The 22,945-nt window shown below is 40.9% G+C and overlaps 1 protein-coding gene across 1 annotated transcript in view; it reads left to right on the top strand.

Annotated features, from left to right (window-relative positions):
- The window catches only part of bcl11aa (BAF chromatin remodeling complex subunit BCL11A a), an 88,989-nt gene extending 82,602 nt beyond the window's left edge, over window positions 1-6,387 (top strand). The window contains exon 3 of the mRNA XM_041788680.1: window positions 674-6,387. Within this exon, the coding sequence (XP_041644614.1) occupies window positions 674-2,916 (2,243 nt within the window). The 3' untranslated portion in view covers window positions 2,917-6,387. The remainder of the gene's footprint in view (window positions 1-673) is intronic.
- Window positions 6,388-22,945: the final 16,558 nt, after the last annotated feature.

The following is a 22,945-nucleotide window of genomic DNA, read 5'->3' as shown; positions in this document are numbered from 1 at the left end:
GTTGGTTAGAAGAGGCCTGTTTACAAGACAGCTGATTTCCCAGTCAGTAAATGTTCATGCAATTAGAAAATGTATCCTCTCAGTTGGTTAATTCAGTTGGTGACTGATTTACTCTTGCATTTACAGTATGTACACCTCTATTGGACCCAACCTGGACTAGAGCTTTGTGCATAATCAAAGGCCAAAAATACAAAACTTAGCAGAAAGTCTACATGTGGATATCAGCAATAGCAAGGGGATAACATGCATCAAATTTACACCAAAACTTAGGCATGGGACTTAAGGGAGTCTTCTATAATTTCGCCATTCTACATACAACCAGTTAGCAGCGTGCAAAATTGTTAGCACAGAAGGTCCAATGGTAGCAAGCTAAAAGAGGACATATTGCCACCTTTCAAAGCATAATTTGACTTAGTTGCATCTATAAATGGTTTTTCCCCCAAATCAATCAGCTTGATGTAGCTGTGCATGTAAATGTACTGAGTGGCAGCTGCTAGAAGTGACAGTGGAAATGAAAGAGAGCTTGAGAAAATGGGGTGAATGAAAAACAAACTACAACTGTAAGAGCAAAAATGTAGTGTTTCTGTCTGAACCTAAGCCAGAGCCTAATTTTAACTGATTTTTTTAAAATGAAACTATCTCCTAACATGATTCTCTTTTTCTGTCTTCTCAGGGAAGGAGGAGCCGACCACCTACACCTGCACTACATGTAAGCAGTCGTATGGCAGCGCCTGGTTCCTGCTGCAGCATGCTCAGAACAACCACGGCTTCCGCATCTACCTGGAGAGTGAACACGGCAGCCCTCTCACCCCACGCATGGGTGGGCCATCCTCCCTGGGAGGTGGAGCAGACTGCCCCTCTCAGCCTCCCCTTCACGGCCTCCATCTGCCTCCTGATGCAAGCCCCTTCAACCTCCTCCGCATCCCTGGCTCGGGCTCAGGTGGAAGAGACAGTGTCGGAGCAGGGGGTGGAGTCGGTGCTGGTGGCGCTGGTGGGGGCCATCATCAACGTTTCCCTCCCACGCCACCCCTCTTCAGCCCCCCTCCAAGGAACCACCTGGACCCCCACCATCTGAGCCCAGAGGAGCTGGCGCTGGCAGCCCACCACCCGAGTGCCTTTGACAGGGTGCTGCGCCTCAATCCTCCTCTACCCCTGGACCCCCCTCCAACAATGGACTTCTCACGGCGGCTAAGGGAGCTGGCGGGCAACACCTCAGGGTCCACTCCTCCACTATCCCCCAGCCGGCCTAGCCCCATGCAGCGTTTGCTCCAGCCATTCCAGACAGGAGGAGGAAATGGAAATGCAGGAGGTGCAGGGAGCAAACCTCCATATCTTGCAACCCCACCTCCTCTTCCGGGCTCAATGCAGTCACCTGTGGGTTCTCAGACCACTCCCACAACCCCTCTCCCTTCATCAGGGCCAACACCCTCCTCCACTACCCCTTTGAAATCAAAGTGTTGTGAGTTTTGTGGTAAGGCCTTCAAGTTTCAGAGTAATCTAATAGTGCATCGACGCAGCCACACAGGGGAGAAACCATACAAATGTCACCTGTGTGACCACGCTTGCACACAGGCTAGCAAACTGAAACGCCACATGAAGACTCACATGCACAAATCCTCCTCGCCAAACACCGGCAAGTCAGAAGACGGGCTCTCAACGGCGTCTTCTCCGGAGCCTGGCACCAGTGAGCACTTAGGCAGTGCAAGCAATGCCCTTAAGTCAGTAGTGGCCAAGCTGAAAAGTGAGAATGACCGCATGCTTCGTGAGAATGGGGAAGAGGAGGAGGAGGAAGAGGAGGAAGAAGAAGAGGAAGAGGAGGAGGAGGAAGAAGAAGAGGAGGAGGAAGAGGAAGTAGAGGAGGAAGAAGAGCAGAATGGAGAGAGGGCAGCCAGGAGAAACAACAACAGCTATCACTTTGGTATGAACCTTGAAGCAGCACGCCAGCATGAAAACAACGGAGGCCTGGGAAGCCGACTTGGAGGAGTTGCTGATGAGGGCTCCATCCCTCGCTCTCTGCCTGAAGTGATGCAGGGGATGGGTCTCGCAGCGAGTATGCAGCACTTCAGCGAAGCCCTGAATGCACACAAACGGAACGCCATGGCCCAGGAGAACCACCTACACCACCACCTCAACCGAGACCATCACCACAATCGCGACATGTGTGATGGGGATTCAGTTTCGGAAACTGACCGTGGGGAGGAGGGCTCTGTCTCCACAGTTAACGGACGAGGAGCATCACCTAATGAATCTGCCTCTGTTGGCCTCTCTAAGAAACTGCTTCTGGGTAGCCCCAGTCCACTCAGTCCATTCTCCAAACGCATTAAGCTGGAAAAAGAGTTTGACCTGCCCACTCCCACAATCCCTAACACAGAGAACGTCTACTCCCAGTGGTTGGCTGGCTACGCTGCCTCTCGACAACTCAAGGACCCTTTTCTGAACTTTGGGGATTCCAGACAATCGCCCTTTGCCTCGTCATCCGAGCATTCTTCAGAGAATGGAAGCCTGCGATTCTCGACTCCTCCGGGGGAACTGGACGGTGGGATGTCGGGCCGCAGTGGCACAGGCAGTGGGGGCAGCACACCACACCTTGGGGGTCCTGGACGACCCAGCTCCAAGGACGGCCGCAGGAGCGATACTTGTGAGTTTTGCGGCAAGGTGTTCAAGAACTGCAGTAACCTGACAGTGCACCGGCGCAGCCACACAGGCGAAAGACCATACAAGTGTGAGCTGTGCAACTATGCTTGTGCCCAGAGCTCCAAACTTACTCGCCACATGAAGACCCACGGTCAGGTGGGCAAAGACGTATACAAGTGTGAAATATGTCAGATGCCCTTCAGTGTCTACAGTACCTTGGAGAAACACATGAAAAAATGGCACAGTGACCGTCCTTTGAGTACCGAAATAAAATCAGAGTAGAAGGCCGAACAATGGGACCTTTTTCCCCACAGCTATGTCCGCCATTAGTCCCCTGTTTATTCCCGGCCCCTTGTAGATTTGCCCCAACCCTAACACTCCTCTTTCGCCAGTCTGGTGGAAGCTTAAGACCATGTGCTCTGCACCAGCACACCCCGTTTCCATTACCCATTGAATGCATGATCTGTATCGGGGCAATACTCTTGCATTGACGCAAAACTTCGAGCCTTTCTCTTGTGCAATAATTTACATGTTGTGTACTATTTTCTTTTATGAGTTTTCCTTTTCCATTTTTAAGAATTAGTCAGCATGCATAGTATGTTTTTGCTAATCAAAAAAGAAAAGAACTTGTCCCTGGTTGGTTAGTTGTTGAGTAAATGTGTTGCTGTTTTTCTCTTGTTCAGTTTTTTCTTTTTATTCTTCAAAAAGAGAAAAGACAAGAAAGATAACACCCATGCTGCATACATTCTGTAACACATATCATGTACAGTTTTGTTTTGTAACATGGAAAGTGAACAGTCTTTGATTTGACCCTCTTCTTACAACCCTGAAATGCACTTATCTTGATCTTTCTAAAAGACGCCATGTTCACACAGGGTTTTAAAAGAAATCATGCATTGGCTTGATAAAAAATTAATGACAGCCTTCAAATTTCTTTCAAAAAGACAAGGGTGTGCTGAGATTTCAATTTGTACTATCATTTGGTAGAATAAAAAAAGAGTGCCTTTGATATCTCAAGACTGCATTGGCCATAATCTTATCTGGTATAAGCTTGGGGTCGCATTAGATAAAGCTAGAAGGTTAAAGCCACCCAGGAAAGGTCCTTGCATCAAGCACCTAACTGCTCAAATGGACTGTGACAACTCATGATGACAGGTCAGAGAGTTCTTGTTAATCATCATTTAGCTACCTATTACATGTTCAATAGGCTATCTTTAATGTGTGGATTTCATGGCAAGCATGGTACAAGCAGTATTGTGTATATCTGAATTATTTGTAGTTTTGTTTCTGGTAAGGAGGTACTGTTGAGATAAAGGTAATCTGTAATGTACAATCCTAAACTTGAGGGATACAGCGCATGGCTGAGAAGTGTCATGTATCTGCATTAGCACAAACCTACAACGCTGCTTCAATATGTCAGTGTGTGGAACAATGCATAAAGTAATATATGAGCTTCAGGTGAGGCTATCTTTATTTGAGAGCATTGAAATAACTACAAGCTAGACAGACAGAAAGCTACACAGAACTGGAAGCTAAGTATTAAGGGGATCAGAGGCAATCTCTTTCATTTCACATTTATCCAAACAGGGTCATTAACTATGAATTGCAGAAAAAAAGAAAGAATTGCAAAAAATAACTGTATTCCAGGGCTCTTGAAAAGAGTGATAATTTTAATCAGTATGCATAGGCTAATGCAGGGCACATTTTTTTAATTTGCTGTTGCTATTTTAACCCTAAAGGTTTTTTTTATGAGTTTCATTCACAGTAAAGCACTTATCACCCTGCCTGAGAGGAAGTACCGACATCTCTCTTGCATATTCCCCACACTGATGCAATGTTGGTACATGTGTTGAGTCTAAAAAGCTATATTGTCATTTATAGGACATGAAGTGCACTGTTTCAATTTTCCCAGTTTACAAGTTTTACGCTGAAAGGGGAAAAACGTTGTTGAAATGCTGTCAGAGGACGAGGTCCCATTGTTAAAAGCAGTCAAAGATGAGACACAGAATCTGTTGCCAGCAGCTCCAGCCTCATGAACCTTAACCTTTGTACCCCTGCCGTTTCACCTTTGACCATTTGTCAGTTTGTTACCCCTAAATACCCCCGGTGCTCAGCTCCGGGATGGAAATTCATCATGTCTACAAGGGCTGTAAATTAGAAGGTTTAGGTGAGTTACATAAGAGGCCAGTACTCCTGTCGGCCACAGCAGCACCAAACATCCACGTTTTTAGCAGCTGTTTTGTAACTTTGTCGTCATCCACACCTGAATAATTTATCGACCTTGCAGGCTAGACAACAGACCCCCCCTGAATCTTGTTGCTCACCAATCTGTTTTTGTATAAATCTTCCTTTTAATTCAAGAAACAAAAATAAACATTTTGCAAATAACACTCCACTATCTCTAAGGGGAAACTGTATTTAAGTTTTGTTGTCGTTTCTCTTTTCCTCAGCGTCTTGGTGGTGTTCAAGACTCCGATCACAGTATATATGAAATGATAAAAAAAGACAAAAAACAAACAAAAAAAAATCTGTGATGGTTTTGTATTTTATTTTGCCTTGGCTCTTCACAACTCTTCAGGTTGAAATACAATTTGCATTGGGGAAAGGATTAAGATTATATATGAATATATAATAAAGAACTTAAAATATAGGAAAATGCACACTCATGTCGATTCCTATGCTTAAACACATTTATGGTCTACTTTTTCTGTATTTCTAGAATTGTATTTGAATTCAATGTTCACTTAGAGTAGGCACTATAGTATTTATATTGAGGCTCGTATTTTTAACTGTTGCTTGTTCTCTCTAAAGGTATTTACCATACCTTTTTTTGGTAGTGGAAAAAAAATCCCAAGCTGCCACGGTATATTTTTTTAATTTGGCAGGATAATATAGTGCGAATTATTTGTATGTTTAAAGAAATAAAAGGAAAAACCCCATAAAAAGCAGCTAAAGTATGTGGCATTGGGAGGCGTCGCGGTCCATCAGATGGCCACCGCTCTGTTTCCTGTCCACAGAGGTGGTTTGTACATATCTTCTTTGGGTTTTTTTTTGGTTCGGACCTCCTTCCCTCCCCCCCTGCTGCCATTCTTGTATGCAGTAATGCAAGCTGACGTCGGCCTGTTCTGTTGTGTGCTTCTGTCTCTCTCACCCCTCCCACCTGACTACATTCCAACATCAGGAAGAGAGGAAAGAATAAAAAAAAAAAACTTCATATGCAGTACATGGATTACGGAAAAAGCGTCAAAATAAATAAGTTTAAAAAGAAATTAAATGTTTTGCAGTTTTTTTTCATTGCCAAATACTAAATGGTGCTTTATATTTAGATTGGGTATACTTTCATATGCAAAGCATATTTAAAAATGACCCGGGGGACGTGGAGAAGCCTGCTTGAGTTGAGACTTTTTTGTAAATGGCAATGCGGAATATTTTGTTATCAGCCTTTTCTATTCCTATTCTGAGAGCTGTTTGTTGTAACTTGAACTTGAACTTTATCTTTTACTATGGGAGTTACTATTTATTATTACCAATATGCTCTGTTCAAAACAGAGACATGGAATGGATTTTATTTCTTTTTATTTTATTTTTTATTTTTGGTTATAATATAATTTTAAGTTTTGTTTTCTTTTGTAATGGTGGCCGATGGTCATTGGACAAACCTAGCTCTTTAATTTCTGTTGTACTTGTTTGGGGTCTCTGTTCAGTTGTATTGGGAAAACCACTGTCTGTGTTTTCTGGCAGATGTCTGCATAATCCTGTTCACACACCCATTTTGTCCCTTTATCGAAAAACAATTAATAAAAAAATGAAAGTATAACAGCACTTGTTGCTTATCTCCACTGTCTGTGTGTCAAGTTATCTAAAGTGTGTATGCATGAGTTTTTGAGAGTGTGACCTTCATCTAAGCAAGACTGTCTGGCTGCAGATCTCAGACGCTCCCTCTTGCACCCTGTTACTGTGAGACAGAAGAGATGCTGTCATTTGCTGGTACAACATATATCCAGGTTAAAATATATATATATTTTTAATTCAACTTTATTTATAAAGAAAGTGTAGCAGTTACAGTCCTGAAATAGGTACATTGCAAACATTACAGACAAAGAAACATTTCATAAATAAAACAACAAATCTCAGAATCTGGGGTAAATTTTCTGCATTGGTTCCAAATTATTATGTAATTATTATTACAATTTAACATTAGGTTTTTTTTTGTGTTCAATTACAGTTTTCAAATGTGCTGCTTTTTCTGTCAGTTTCCATCACTGACATCAATTTTAGACATTTTTGGTCATGAGTTTGCCAGGTGAGCCTTATTAAAGGGAAACTACTTAAGGAGGTTGTTCCACAGTGGGAAGTAGTGCAGTATCTTAGAAGAAGTATGAAAACACTGGAAGTTTCATGAAAAAATCAAAAGAAATTAGTTGATATAAAGGTATATCTAGAAAAGTTTCTGTAAGGCAGCATCATTGTATGAAAAGAGCAGCTGTGAAAAATCCACTGGTTAGGAGCAAACAAGTATTTGAAGCTGCTGGTGCTTCTGGAGTCCCAAGAACCTCTGGATGCAGGATCCTGCAGAGGCTTGCTGATGTCCGTAAAGCCACCCTTAACCAATGCCCACAAAGGGAAACGATTGCAATGGGCTAAGAAATATATGAAGACTAATTTTCATACAGTTTTATTCACTGATGAATGCCATGCTACACTGGATGGTCCTGATGGATGGAGTTCTGGATGGTTGGTCAATGGCCACAATGTCTCAACAAGGCTGTAACATCAGCAGGTGGTGGAGTGATGTTTTGCCACTGGAATCATAGGAAGTGAGTTGGTACAGCCCTTTAAGGTGGCTGAAGGTGTCAGAATGACCTTAGTGAAATATGTGGAGTTCCTAACTGCTCATTTCCTGTCATGGTATAAAAAGAAGAACCGTGCCTTCTGGAGTAAAATCATTTTCATGCTATTTCAATCCTTTAAAAACTTTTGAGTATTCTGAAACTCTTTATTGCATTATAATTTGGAACACTGCATTTGAAGTTATTTTGCAAAAAAGATGCCATTGTCATCATTGGTAATTAAAAAAAAAAAAAAAAAAAAAAGATATTCTTTGTGCATTGCACATTGTGTTCCATTGTTAATGTCCCCTTGTAAACAGAGGGATAACTTGAGGTAAATGTACAACAATGTAACAAACTGGTACATGTTTTAGACCAGAACAAATTAACTATAGGTGTGAAAATCTTCTGAACACAAGAAAAGGCCAGAACTCCAAACCTACAAGAAAACCTAGAAAGGTCATTTGACTGCTGGATAATAACTCTTTAATCTGTAATGATAGATACCCAACACAAACAGGAATTTATGTATTGTGTTGGGATATAACCTTTTAATGAATTGATAGAAAAATGTATATACCAACTAACTCATGAAGACATTCTTCACATACAGCCAACCGTAATAATTAAAAGCTAAAAAGCTAAGCTCAAACAACACAAAAAATACAAAAAATAAACCAGCATCAAAGTATAATTTTGTCAACTATCGTAAATATTATTCTTGATGGATGCTAGTGTGGCTCATTGGGTGAAGCAGGTGACTATGGGCAGAAGCTAGGGTCCCTGGTTGAAACATATATACACAAAAATGTGATTTTATGAATATTATTATTTTTATCATGTTTTCATTACTGTTCTTTTTTATCAACCAATTTCTGATGGGATTTTCTATATAATAGTAAGATAGACGTTATGTCTCAGTATGGTCCCCCTGACATTGTCATTCAAGCCAGCCCTTGATCAGCACCACAGAGCAGCACAGCTACCATGACTTACAACAGACTAAAACCTCTGCAGTCTGCTTTTAAGAATCGACTATAAATCTTAAATTGGTCCAGCAGGCAGCCAACTCTGTGAAATGCTAGGCAGCCAAGCAGCCAAGATGCAGCTTCTGCTGCAGAAAAAAATTTAGCATTTTGCAGCAAAATCTGTGCAGTCAAAATGACTGCCTGTGTACTTTCTAAGTAGAAGTGATCAGATTTTCTTTGCCTTTAGTGTAATTTGTTAAAGTAACATTTTAAATCAAGACATGCACTTTGAGGAAAAGTTGGGGACCAGCAGTGCTGTAACTTCTAGTTTAGTAAAGTTAGACATTTTATAAATGTTATGTCCTCAACTTTCATTTGCACAGTTCAACAACTATCTTCGATTAGAAAACCTTTCACATGTCTAGATGTACAGACATGTACTTTGCCCATACCCCCCTCCTCATGTAGAAATGTGTGAGTATTAGATGTCAGCAGTGACCTGAGCTGGGCGTTTCTTAACGTGTTTCTCTAATGAGGCTGCTTGAACCTGATGAACTCAACTCCCCTCAACCTCGCCCTACAGCCTTTGGCCCTGAACTACATGTACCTTAAGACTTTCTGTGTTTCCGTGTGTGCTGTCTTTGTCTTGCCAAGCATGTGAGCGGACAAGCAGGTACATAAAACCTCCAAAACTTTGAAAACACCTGTGTGGCTACAGAGTGGCCCGACCGGTTGGACATAAGAGCTCGGCGGGTTTTTGTGCATGCCTCTGTGTGTCTGTGTATGTGTGATGCTTTACCTTATTCTTCTGGTCTGCACGCTATCGCACAGCACATATGTGTGCTTATGTGTGCTACGCATGTCACTCCTCAAAGTACAGTACACTATCTGCTGCTGATAAAAGCTGTTCACTGTGTGCTTTTCTTACCGCTCAGTCACGCTCACACAAATACACACAGACTGTATGAAGATGTACATGGTCCTCTCACAGAATGTACTTAAGTAAATATCATTATGTCCCTCTGTTTGCTCAGTAGTCACAAAGCTTCATAAAGCTGTCAGGATCAATCAGCACTGTGTCCTGCAACCACCGCACCCTTCTGCTCAGCTCTCACTTGCAGAAATGCACACAATCATCACCGCCACACTAAAGCAGTGGTTCTCCACTAGTGGGTCGAGGCACTAAAGTGGGTCACAAATATGTCTATAATGTTCAGAGGCCCTAAGCAGATAAACAATCATTTATTTTATTTTACTCTGTTTCCTCTGCTAATAAGCAAACTTCATTGTTATCCTGTAACCTTTTCGTCTCTTTTTTACCCACGCCAATGAAATCGGCAGGAGGTTATGTAAAGGGTTCCTTATCTTTGTTTCTTTGTTTGTATGTGTACAAGATAACTCGAGAACGGAAAGTTGGATCTTCACCAAACTTACAGGGAATATTGGGATAGTGACAGGGAAGAATCGATTAGATTTTGATGATGATCCACGCACCCGTTCGGTTTTTCTCACACTTCGAATTTTGAACACCATAGTAATCAATGGGAGCGTGAGTTCCTTGGTGGCGCTGCTTAGGCGTTGGTCTGCCCCCTCAGACGGCCATTCTAGTTTTTCTCTAAATCCCTAGATTTATCTCTCTTTATCTTGGGAAAACTAAGCTAGTTGTAGGTGTTCAGTTCCGCAAATCTCTAGAAAACAGCCAACATTTACTTTATTACAAGAAATGGAGTAAAATCAAATGCCTGCATGTCCCCTCAGGGCTTCTGTAATGCTATGCTTTAGTTTAGGCACATTTAATGCCATCTAAGTTGCAAAATGGAACAATTTTCACATGATAAGTGTAGCAGTTAAAATGTTTGAAACTTAGGGTCATGGTTTCCCATTGAAGAAGTGGTTAGTCCTGAGAATAAACCACTCAAGTCTCAGAAAACCCTCAAGTTAGAGCAAAGATGTGCAAGCAGTTAAAAAAAAATATACAAAGTACAATAATTCAATGGAAATAAAAAAGGGTTAAACATGAAATACACTGCATTTACATATATAAGTATGTTTTCTGATTAATAAAGCCTGTGTGTGTTCATCTTAGGTTTGAAAATGTAATGATTTATTGACACATAAGGTGAAGGGAGCTGATCTATCTCCTGATGCAGCAGATAAAATCTGATAATATACATTTATTAAAAAAAATCAAACCAACAAACCATTTTATGGAATACAAATCAGAGCCTCCGTTAACTGGCATTTGCTTGTCTTTGGCTGCTTTCACAGCTGATTTCTGGCAGTTAAAAATATAACCAGTAAAAATGTTTAGCTGAAAATATGCCAATTACCAGATAAATAAACACTGAATACTTACATATTATATTTTGTGTTACCTTGAAGACATGTTATAAGAATCCTTTAATATAAACTCAAAGTAAAGTTGCTATACCTAGTTTCCGTGCGGTGCTGGGGTTGTTTATCTACTCAGATGGCAAGCACATGGCTTATTAATTGGCGTGAATATTTATAAAAATGATGCAGATGACATCAAACAAAGCCTGGGCTACTGGAAACTATGCAGGGAAATATTTACCAGAACACTCATAAAAAACAGAATATTACTCTTAGTGAGGTTTTCCTGGTTATAAAAGGTTCAATATAATCAGCAGCATGGAAGGATTTTGAGTTTGTCATCACAGCAAGTAATTTAGAAGCTGAAACAAAAGGAACTGTAGACAGCTTAGTGGCTTAAACATGGATGCAGCAGTCGAGAGAGAAAGGCCTACGCCAAGCAGAGTTGTAGTGGACTTCAATGAGTGGGTAAATTTACCTATGATCAATTCTCTGACAGTCAAACTGTATAAAACACAGAATGACATGGACCTATTGGGGCTGATAGCAAGGGCTCTATCTCTCTTCCTCATAGCTGGTTGTTAATGCTTGGGATGTCCTGGCTAACTAGCAGCAGCAATATAGGATAAGCCATCGATGAGAGGAGTACTGGACTGAACTATCCACTGTGGAGCTTTTGTCTTTTCAGAAATATGTTGAACCACGGTGGTTGGATTTACTGCTTTAGCGGAGGTTACAGCTGAAGTCATCATGAGGACTAATATGCTGGCAGTAAGACTCATTTATCATTTGAAATGCAGAGTTTTAACATGGTGTCTAGTTAAGGGATCACTGGCAAGTTATATGTTTGGATGCTTCGTTGTTGTCAGGATGGTATTTGGCTGTTATGTAGTGGCTAATGTGCTAACAGGCTAACAGTGCTAATGTGAAACTAAGTGCTGTTTATGTGTTAAACGTAGGCATATTTTGCCGCTGACTGCATGTGTGTAAGGAAAAGCTCAGAGCTTTCATTTTGTTTTTTAAAATCACTTACACAAAGAAAAATACGAGAAAGTCTCTGTGCAGTCATTTCCAAGGTCCGTCGTGTGTATGTGTCTACCAGGTTGTATAACAGGGTGATAATTACTCAGGTTTACCATGGCTCCGTTTCTACTGTCTAGGTTTTGGGTCAAGTTTGGAAATAAAAATGTGTCACCAGTCCCATCTTAGTGCAGGCTTGAAGCTGTATCATAGTTCTCCAATTGATGCGTTTTGCTGCTTTCAAATGCAGCAAAACAATATTAGAGCAAATGTCTGGTAGTTGTTCTAAACGGCTGAGCGGAAACTCTGACGCAAATGAAGGACATGTGTGCCTGAAATATATGTTCTTAAAAATGTGCTACTAGGAACACGTTTGCACTTCTCCAGGTCATGGGACAACTTTGAAAATACAATGGTCATTGCTGGGGAATGATGAGGAAACTCTCACATTGTTGCGGTCTCTGAGTGAATTGCACTTGCTTATAGGAACAAATAAAACCTCATAGACCTATCAACTACTGCCAACATGCCCTGATGTGTCCAATGGATGGTCAAAATACCTCTTGGAACTTTGCAACCTCTCTGAAAGTCTTTATCCCACTCCACTATGAATGGCACAGAGGCATTCAGTGGGGCACTTTGTGTCTAATTCTGCAGTGCTAACATGTTGCCCTATGAGCCAATGACTCTGTTGACATATACTGTATAGCTGCAGTACGTTCAGGTGTGTTGGGCATTGAAGCACTTAAAGACTTTATTTCTCCCTTAAGGACCAACAAGTGGTGGCAGTTTTCTTTTACTCTCTGTTAAACAATTCAGCGAGCCACCAGCATCACCGCCCGGGCAAGTAAAACAAATCAGCACTGTATTTTTTTCACTTCCCCTCTCTCTCTCCCTCTTTCTGTGATAAATTCATTGTGTTATAAACCCGTGAAGCATTCAGGCCTTTTCTGCTTTACTGGGGCTCTCCTGTGCTGGTTTATGTGAAAAGCATAATGCATTTGTCACTGTTATAAAATCTATACAACCATGACCTGCAGTCCCCATAAACTCCCATGGATTTGTCTTTGGCCTGCAGGGTTTAAACAATAAAAGATCCTCCAAAGAGAAAGCATGTTTTCACACTGCTTTTGTCACTGTATGGCCTTGGCTCAGCACTGTTCCAGTGGTATCTAGATAAAGGAAAGGAATGCATGTGTGAGCCAGTGTATGTTTCGTCTGTCTGTGGTATCTGTGAGCATATGCCACAGAAGTGCATTGTCCCTTGACCAGCCTCCGTCTGCTATACTTAGGAGGAGCTGCTTTTATATGTATTGAGTGGTTTGATATATGCTGACCACTGTGGTCTATAGGAACTGACTGCAAAGTAAATGCCTCTTACTGTAATGGAAGATCATTTAACATTACTTAGCACATGCTATAATGGCCAAGAGGCCAGTCCAGCACGTTAAAGATCCAATCAGAGCCAGTAAAGAAATAATGCATGGACATAACCACCTTTAACCACAACATACTCACAGCCCTGTGAGGGAGATACAGTACAATGCAATGGGTTAACAAGCACATACAGTATACATCACTGATGCTTTATTTGCCATGTAGTACATTTCGGTTAATCCAGACCAGCATCTTCCTGCAGCCATAGTGATGTAATATAAGTCCACCACTGCTCCTTTTATTTTTAAAAGACTCACAGACAACTCAGAGTTAAAGTCAAGTCATCTATGCATTGTGCAAATCAAGCATTTGCCCTTTTTTCTGTTCACTTATTTACTTTTGTTGTCAACTTGCTCTCAACAGTTTTGGGTCAACATGAGGCAGTCTTTCCAGGTAGGCACCTGGAACATGATGTCTCCTCAGAGGGACTCTAGCATACCTACGATGACAAGGGAGCTGTTTTAGCTTGGGATTGCAGTCGTTGCCATGTCTGAGGTGAGGCACACTGGTGAGGCATGGGTACACATACTGGTCTGACTGTGCCACACTGATTGATGCCACACTAAGGGGGTGGCGCCGGTGTTTACAAGTGGACTGGCCCCCTTGATATCTTACTACAGTTGGTGACATGTCTGTCTTGATTTGTATGCTACACTGTTACTCCAATTGTCCTTGATACCTATTACTGAGCCATAACCAGAGTTAAATCAGTCTGAGACTGCCTGCTTTTTTTTATCCATGTGTGGCACCGGCATGACAAGGATGTGATTGTTTTCTAAGGCGGCTTTCACACTAGGGGCATGGTTCAAGATCCGTTTGCACTCTAGCCCAAAGTCCACTTTGTTTTGGTCAGTGTGAATTCAAACTGCCCACTTGGGAAAGTGGTCTCGGGCGCAATTCAGGTGGACTCTGGTACGGTTAGGATTAAATGTGATGAGACATGAATGCAACCATACCCGGATACAGGACAGAGAGTCATATCAGCATTATGTAGTCATCGTAAAAACTAAACTTCTGTCCATGGCGCGGCAGGTTGTTCACATTTTTCCTCAGGTGGAAATAATCCGAATCAAGTCAACAAACAGTCTGTTATCTCACTTTAAACACCAAAGTTTGCTCATTTATTATGTGGATGATGGAGATCAGCGCCTGTTGCTTTATTCCCTCTTGCTCACCCCTGCCCAACTCTCCCTCTCTCTCTGTTCCTCTCTCGGACCGAAAGAGTAGTAGTTTGCCAGTGTATTATGTGGATATCAGCCATGTAGATATAACAGATAAAGTTATTAGTTGTAACATACTCACAGGTTGTAACAGAGACTGAATTAAAAAGGTACTCTCCATCTCTCCAACTTGGCTCAGCGCTATGACGCACGAGCAGGTGCTGTATGAAGCTCTCTGTCAGGATGGATCCAACGGGATTTCAAAGGAGTGACAGCGATACAGGCTTGCAGTACGAAACAATTTGCCACATTCTACAAATTTTCGCAGTGAAGGCAAATAAACAGGAATGTGACTCAGTGTGCAAGGTCCGAGTGTGTGACGTTTTTTCAGATTACGGATCTGAAAAAAAAAAAAGCATCCGAAAATAACGGACCCAGTGTGTAAAGACCTTTAGTCTGATACAAGCAATACTATATGTCAAAACAAGTGAGATAATGCATGTAACAGTGGGAAGTTATAGTCAGAGTTCACATGTTAATAAGTTCATTTTATCTGACCTTGCTGATGTTATGTCATGATGCAGCCCCACAGACTGTTTAGACTACTGAAGAACACACTACACTGTGTGAGGAGAGTCTTTAATCTACTGCTGAGCCTTTAAACCTCCTCATATACTGTCACTGCTTTGACTGACCTCTGGCAACGTCTCTAAAATGACAGTGAAGGAAAAGTCTAGTTTGTTTCTTTTGTGAAAAAACTTCAGATTTCATCAAAATTCTCTTTATAATCTGTCAGCATGTTGACATACACAGTTTAGTAGAGCTACAGTTTCAGCTCATTTTTGATATTTAACTGGATGACTGTCCTTATATACAAGCATTGGGGGAATATCAGTTTGTAGATGGGAGTAAGTCCCACTTCAGTAAAGAAGTAATGAAAACTTTAACCTTTTTTTCAGCTGTACACTGAGGTATCTGACTGAACTTTGATAAAACACATCAGTGCTGGTGTTATTTCTGACATTTGCGCAAACTGATAAAAGTCTTCATTTTACGACTTTTTATTAGCTCAAACGGACATCTACTTTGAAAACTCTTTTCTGAAAAGATGGGGCTTACATGAAGTCACAAACTATATAATAAAGGTGGAACGTTACTGCCTCTAACTGACTTTACCATTCAGATACCACTCCCATCTTCTCCTGCACCTGCACTGCTCTGCTCCGAGAGCTCTGGCTTTAGTAACGCCGGTTCTGGAGCCGATGGTCTAAGCCAACAGGTAGCTCTCAGGACCACCATGGTCCGCCACCACTCCACAGCCTGCTTCAGGGGACTCTGGAAGGGAAAAATCCTCCACCTCATAAGATCGCTCTGTGCTGCAGGACTCTGTGTCACTTTCTGGCAAGGGGAGTCACTGTCACTCCCGCTTCATCTGGAAAACAACATCCTTTAAAAAACAACAACAAAAAAACCCCATCTTTTTCCCCTCCCTCCTCTCAGGACCAAACTGCTCACTTTCTGTGCATTTTTTGAAATCCTGAAGTGGGCAGAATTAGCTTGGAGCTGGGGGTTCAATTACAGTTTAAGCTAGGTGGGAAGATGCCTTGTTTCAGTTCATCTCTGTTGGCCCTGGTTGGCAAGTAACTAACTGAATGTAATTCTATCAGTAAACATTTGATTTAAAAATTACAGCTGTATACACCTTTTAAATTCCCTTTACTTTTTGTACCAATACAAAACACATGATCCTCATCGTTCATTGTGATATGCAACGGCAGATGACAACACGACTTCTGCTTTGCTAAGCATTTACTGTATACTGTTAGATATTAAGGTTAACAAGTGCAGGAGATGTAGTCCATTTTTAGTCTGAGTTTAGTACAGTTTTAGTCAAACTAACATGTTTACGTACATTTTAAAGTCCAGTTTTAGTTGGCCTAACAGTATTTTTACTTTTTCAACTGCATTTAAACATTCTGAGTAGTCATGTAGCTCAAAAAAAAACCAAAAAAAAACAAAAAAAAACAACAACAACAACAAAAAAAATGCTGGGAAATATATAGCACAGAACTGGGAAAAAATATTTGCCAACAGAGCAGGAATATTTACCCAACCAAGATTTTGTTTGAAGACCCTGTAAAGTGAAAATAAATCTGTATTTAGGTTTGTTGTATGAAAGGTCACTATGTTATGAACCCCCAGGTCAAAACAATATATCTAAGTTTATAAAATTAAGCTTCAAAATCATGAAAAATGAGGCAGTAAAATCTGCTCTAGGATGGTATGGGTGTGTCTGTTGAATGAGCTGAAGCCACACCCAATCAGGATAAATACTATCCTCTCAAATAAAAATAATGCTACAATCTGAATGGAGGAAAAGCACACATGCTATTAGCCTGCCCTTTGACCTTATGATCAGAGTGCAGCTGTCTGGCTCTGTGCAAGAGAAGAGACAAAGTCTGTTTTCTGGCTCAAATCTTGACCTCTTGACTGACCTCACAATGAACAAAAAACAGACTGTTAACTTTCAATAAAGGCAGTGACATCAGCTAACAGGCAGTCATTAATATTTATGGTGTTGTACTTGTTAAACCTGAACTAGATAGTAGCATAGGCTTGAGTAGCCATGAACCTATGAACTCAAACCTAAACTCCAAAAAATAAAACTTTATGTCAAAACTCACGCTGTAAAGCCCAGGGGCCTCATTTATAAACGCTGCGTACGCACAAAAGAAAGCGTACGCCACTTGTAAGCAACGTTTGGGATTTATAAAAAACAAACTTGACGGGTAAATGTGCGCACCTCCACGGCAGCTCTGACCCTGACCCCGCCGTACGCACAAAATCTGGATAAACAGGAAACTGACCTCAACAGTAGAAGGATGAAATTAAAGACTAATGTGAAATTGATACATTTTTGTGAAATAATCGAATATTACACATTTCACAACACATAACATATATGAAGGATATATTTGCAAAAACGAAAAAAAAGAAGAAAAATTTACATTGATTATTGAATCAATCATGTTCTGTCATTGTGAAACAAACCCTACATGTTTTTATGACATCCATTCACATAAATATTATAAATTTTATTTATTTATTTTTTTTTTAACTGTAATATTTCATGTCTGCAACTCTGTTCATGGTGCTGCTGCCCTTCTTGTCCAGGACACTCTTGTAAATGAGATTTTTGATCTCAATGAAGTTTTCCTGGTTAAATAAAATCAAATAATAAACAACAAGGCGGACAGTAACTGTGCTCCCAAAATGTGCCATACAAATAAAGTTTTACAGTTATAATAATTGTAATTAAAATGACATGATCAATGACATGATCGCTTCTGGATCATTTGGTGCATCCGTGTCCCCCTCCGCCTCCGTCACCACACCGCTCAGGAGGGATTCCCCAATGATCCCCGCCAGCTTGTCTTCTGTAGAGGTGAGCTCCGGTGTGCCCTTTCCCCCACCTGTCACACAGACACTCTTTCTATGGAGAGGGATGCGCCTTTTTGCCTCCACTTTTATGTCGGACCATTTCTTTTTACTTCAGCCACAGTCTGACCCTCTGAGGCAACATTATTTACAGCATCAGCCACATGCTTCTACTCTTTTGCCTTTCTGGCATTAGTGATGCCCAAACTGTGCCCACCAAATAAGACTCTGCGTGTGTCCACCTCTCCTATTAATATCGCGACCTCGCATTGACTGAAATTTCTTTTTTTCGCTCGTTTTCTGTCTTGGTCAATCGTGAGACTGATATCATTGAATATTCATCAAGGGCGTTCACCATATGGGCGGGGCAAAGCATTCCCTCACGTGCAACAACTTTAGAGTTGATTGTGATTTATAAATGGAAACAGGTGTAGGACGTGCGTGCACACTCTGTTATAAATCTGAAAGTTTTTGTGCGCACGCATTTCCTGTGTTTCCGGCGTATGCCAGCTGTAGTGATCTTTCCTACGCACAGTTTTATAAATGAGGCCCCAGGACACGCTGGCACAGCAGCGGCATGTAACACAGTTCAAGTGCTGCCCCTAGCACACTGGCAGCACCTTGTCCAGAACCAAACTCCCAGTCTGCAACTATGGGGCCAGGTGCTTGATACCAGAAGCTTAAGCCTGCTCACCCCCCCGAAATCACTGGGTACGTACTCCTACTTAGTCTACATCTGGTACTGAAGATGGTGTCAAAGTTCCTCTTCTTAGCTCTCATACAGAACTGCTACTACAGCGGCCGAGATGTCAAACAACTGCAGCTGTAAGCTGTGGCTGGTCAACCAGGAAATAGAACAGTGGCATAAAGTGCTTCAGCCTGATGTTGAAAATGAAGGGGGTGATCATTCAGATGCCTTCTGGATTGCGCTGGTGTTTGGGCCGATGCTCTGGGATAGGTGCACTAGGTAGCATCAATTGACTGGCAGTCTCTGAGTAATGTCAACAGACACTGCGTGTACGTTAGAGTGAATGAATACATTTCTGCAGACAATGAACCACTTCAAATCTTACTGTCGGCATCCAAAATATCAGAAGTGCATTTTCTTGTCCATGTCTTTCAGTTGTCAAACGAGTGCAAAAAATGTCTCTTCCTCTGGGGATTTAGCAGTCATATGGTTCAAGTCCTCTAATGTCTCCTGATCAATATTTATCAGGTCCAACTCCAACATAAACTCAGGTTAAGTTGACAGACTTTGTACACAAACAAGTAGGAAATGTGCAGTGGGACTGGCACCTAGTATAGAATTCACACTGCCATTTAACATTTAGCTGGCCTACTGTGGAGAAATATAAACAAAAGTCAAGCATTAAGTTACCCATAACTACATATCAAACCTCAGTGCCCACTTACAGTATAATACTAATATTCTGTGACAAAGGACAGACGGGCTTTAATAAAGTGGAATGCTTTCATTTAAAACTTCCCGATCAAAAGGAAAATCTTGCCAATTATCAATTTGATTTAAAAGACTTTATCTAACTTCATGCAGTGCTACACTAATAATATTGTCACAGTCCCTGCACTTTTTAAGTCGGTATTAAGAGTAGATGTTATACAACCCCCACCCCAGCTCACACACAAAGCTAAGCTGAAGCATGAGAGGTCAAAGTCTATTGATAGACCAGCAGCGCTGGAATGTAAAGGTGTAGAAAGGCAAATCAAAACAGAGTGAAGACAGCTGTGTTGCTTTTTAACAATCTGTAGCTTTTGTCTCTCTTTTGAACTTTGACACATTCGTTTTCAGACAAATCTAATAAAAGGAATATGTTGTAGGGGTTTGTAATCAAGAATGTCTTGAGTTGAGGAAGTAGGGGGAAGTGAGGGCAGAGGAGGGGGCTGTTTGGCCCTGTGTGGGGTCATAAGGTCAGGGAGTAGGCTTAAAGGGAGAAAACAAAGGCCCCTCCCTCTCTTTTCTTCCCTTTTCATTCCTTCACTCTTTCACTCCACCGCGAACTCAGTCTGAAGTTCAAATTCATTGTCAAAGAGGATGAATGAAAGACTGAATGAATGGGGGTGGGCTGGGGGGAGGGTCAGCGAGGGAGCAGAGCAACATGTGTCAAATGTGCATGCTCTGTGTGCATGTGGAGTATATTCAGCAGTGTTATTTAAATATTTACAAATGCTATATTAAATCTGAGCTTTCATCGTGTTCAAATTTGAAGGTAGTGAGTTTCGTGACTAGATTTAAAAGCCTGTCAAGTGTCATATTAAAAAGCTTAACAAAGCAATCTTAAGAAAAGATGTACAGGAATTGATTAAAACAATAATAGCAGTTTCTAAGTTAGCCTCACACATAACCTCGTGAATTGTTTTCAAATTGCTCTTATGATCTCTTGCTGAAAACCATGGCAACTTCAGAGCGTATGATGTTGGAGGTATAGCTGATAAATATTGACGGCTAATTAACTGCATTTATTGCAAAGAAGAAGATACACAGGACATGGATTATATAGATATGGATATAATCACTGGATCAGCTGAGACAGAGGACAGGCACTTTTTTTTTTATATTTTCAGATGTCATCAAGTAGATTTGATAAATTGTGATCTGCACTGTTTTGATGAGTAGTTATGTGTTTTGAGAAGGTGAATTTCTGACTCTGTTCCCACTTGAAGGTTCAGGGCTTCCTGTTCCTATGGCGCATGACAGGGTAGATTTGATGCAAAGAAATAAATACAGTTTAACAAGTACTTGTACTTGTGCTACACATGGTTGAAGAACCTGGTGTAGTTTGAGAAATCAAATGGTGTTAAAAACACCCTGGAAACCGAGAGCGACCGAAAGACTGAGACTAAGGAGGAGACTCTCATCCTTATCATGGAAGGCTTTCTGCTTTACACCTACCAACCTCTGATCGACGTGCTGAACCAACTTTAGGAAGTGCTCTAGGAAAAACACGGTGCTAGATCCAACCAGCAGGTATGACGGCCATGTCTGGTTCATGTACTTGAAACATGAAAATATTCAAGTACAAAATCAAGAATATTAGGGATGTAAAGCTACACTCACAATATGATACATTTCACAACACTTTATACACATTCAAATTTCATAAAGCTTTTTTATCTTTTTTATTTTACAATTCACCTTATTTTTATGACATTATAGTGTTACTGGCCAATTTGTGAGACTTGTATTTCTACTACATGACAGTAAAAATGCAATTTACCTTTACCTGATTTTTCATTTAATAATTTTTATTTATTTATTTTTAATTTTGAGGTGGTATGAAATGCTTTTATTTAGTGTTTTATAAAAATTGACCCTGGGCCCCCAATTACCAACTGTTCTTAAAACCCTCTTACACAGTTTCAATTATAATATTCTGACATAAACCAAAGTTTTGATTTGATCTTTTGCTAAGAACAAAATCCATAACAGTGAACACTGAATTTTGAATTCTATTTTACAACATTTCTTAAAACTTTTTATATACATGAACAATATTGGAAAATTGCCTAAATATAGTCAAGTATTACTTTAAAATGCAGTGTTTGATCTAGCTGCCAAATGTTAAATTATGAAATTTAATGTGTAGTTTTACTGTTAGGCATTTATATATATAAAAAAAATCTCCACGGTTGTGCAACATCCTTTTTCTTCTTACAGCATATTGCCTGTCATTTCTGATGAACGCAATGTCAGAACCATGATTTCATCCAATTTATGTGTTTGTAGCACATATTTAATGCCACCACTGCTGAGGAACTTTCTCAAGAACAAACTTAAGAAAAATCTTGGGAAGAGATTGGTGAGGGCCTTAAACCAAGCACAGCCTGATAATCTGCTCCTTTTACCAGTGGCTGCAAAATGAAAAAATCAATCCACAACTGTACAAGATGAAGTTCTGTGTTATATCATCCTCCCTGAATGCGCTCTAACCCCCTGACCTCATAGCGCCGACCAGCGACGGCAGACGGCTCTCAGTGCTCTGCCGTGCCTGGATCCTCCAGGGTCACAAAGGGCCTCTCTCTGATCTCTGACCCCAGAAAGAGGCCTCTCGCCCTGGCCAGGCCAACGGAAAATCCCTGGGGCCTGAGCTGGATAAAAGGATGTCCAGGAAAGACATGGATTATCAACGTGCATGTGTGAGACTATGTGAGTGTTTGTGTGTTACGACATGCCCCAGAGACCAAGTTCAGGACACACTCTCTCTAACGCACGCTCACACATATGCACCGAGGTTATTAAGGTTAATTGCAGCTACACAGATGAGGGGGTGGGGTCACCTTCGTAGGAACAGAGAGAAGGCCCTCTGTACAAAACTAGAGCTTAAATTCATCAGGTTGATGAGGGAAAATAGAGGATATACACATAGTTTCCAAAAAACAAAATCTTGAGCATAAAAACTTAATGTAAAGCCCTGGTTGTGTTGTATTTAGACGTTGACTGGATACTTTGCACTTTATTCTGGCTGTTTGGACTGATATTTGGACTGCTGCATATTTCCAACAAAGTGGAATGGAGTGGTCCTTCTGGGACACACCAGAGCTGGACGGAAGCATGTGTGAAGGGAAAATAAATTCCCAAAAGCGTTTCAAGTGAAAGTTTCGTACGCATGCAAAGAGAATAATTCAGGGAGTGGTAGTTTCAAAAACAAGCAAAAGTTACCTGAATGAGAGGGGGAAAGATTGTGCATGACCTCATGAAATTTGAGTAAGCAACTTACGTTTTGAGCAAAGAGATAATCTAAGTACAAGGAGGCAGTTTAGAGCAGGTTTTAACAGAGTCTAAAGAAAAATCCAAGCCAAAAATCAATAAGTACTTTGTCTAAGTGGATGTGATCGTATTTTCTTTGCCTTTGTACGATTTATTATAAAAAAAAAAATCAGTCAAAATGAGACACGCTCAGGGAAAAGTCAGGGACCATCAGCATTGTAATTTTAAATTTAACAAAGGTATTAATTACTACATTAAATCAAAATGACTGGAGTGGTGCTTCTCGCGTTAATGTGTGTGAGAAAGAGACAGATAGAGACCCACACTTGGATAAGGGTACATTGTGTGTTTGGTTGTTATGTCTGGAACTAATATGTATATGTTTCTGTGACCCTTGTGCAG

The sequence above is a fragment of the Cheilinus undulatus genome, linkage group 6 (genome assembly GCF_018320785.1).
Source record: "Cheilinus undulatus linkage group 6, ASM1832078v1, whole genome shotgun sequence".
In the NCBI taxonomy this organism is placed as follows: domain Eukaryota; kingdom Metazoa; phylum Chordata; class Actinopteri; order Labriformes; family Labridae; genus Cheilinus; species Cheilinus undulatus.
The sequence above is the reverse complement of the archived record's forward strand: the minus strand, read 5'-3'. Positions and strand labels throughout refer to the sequence as shown.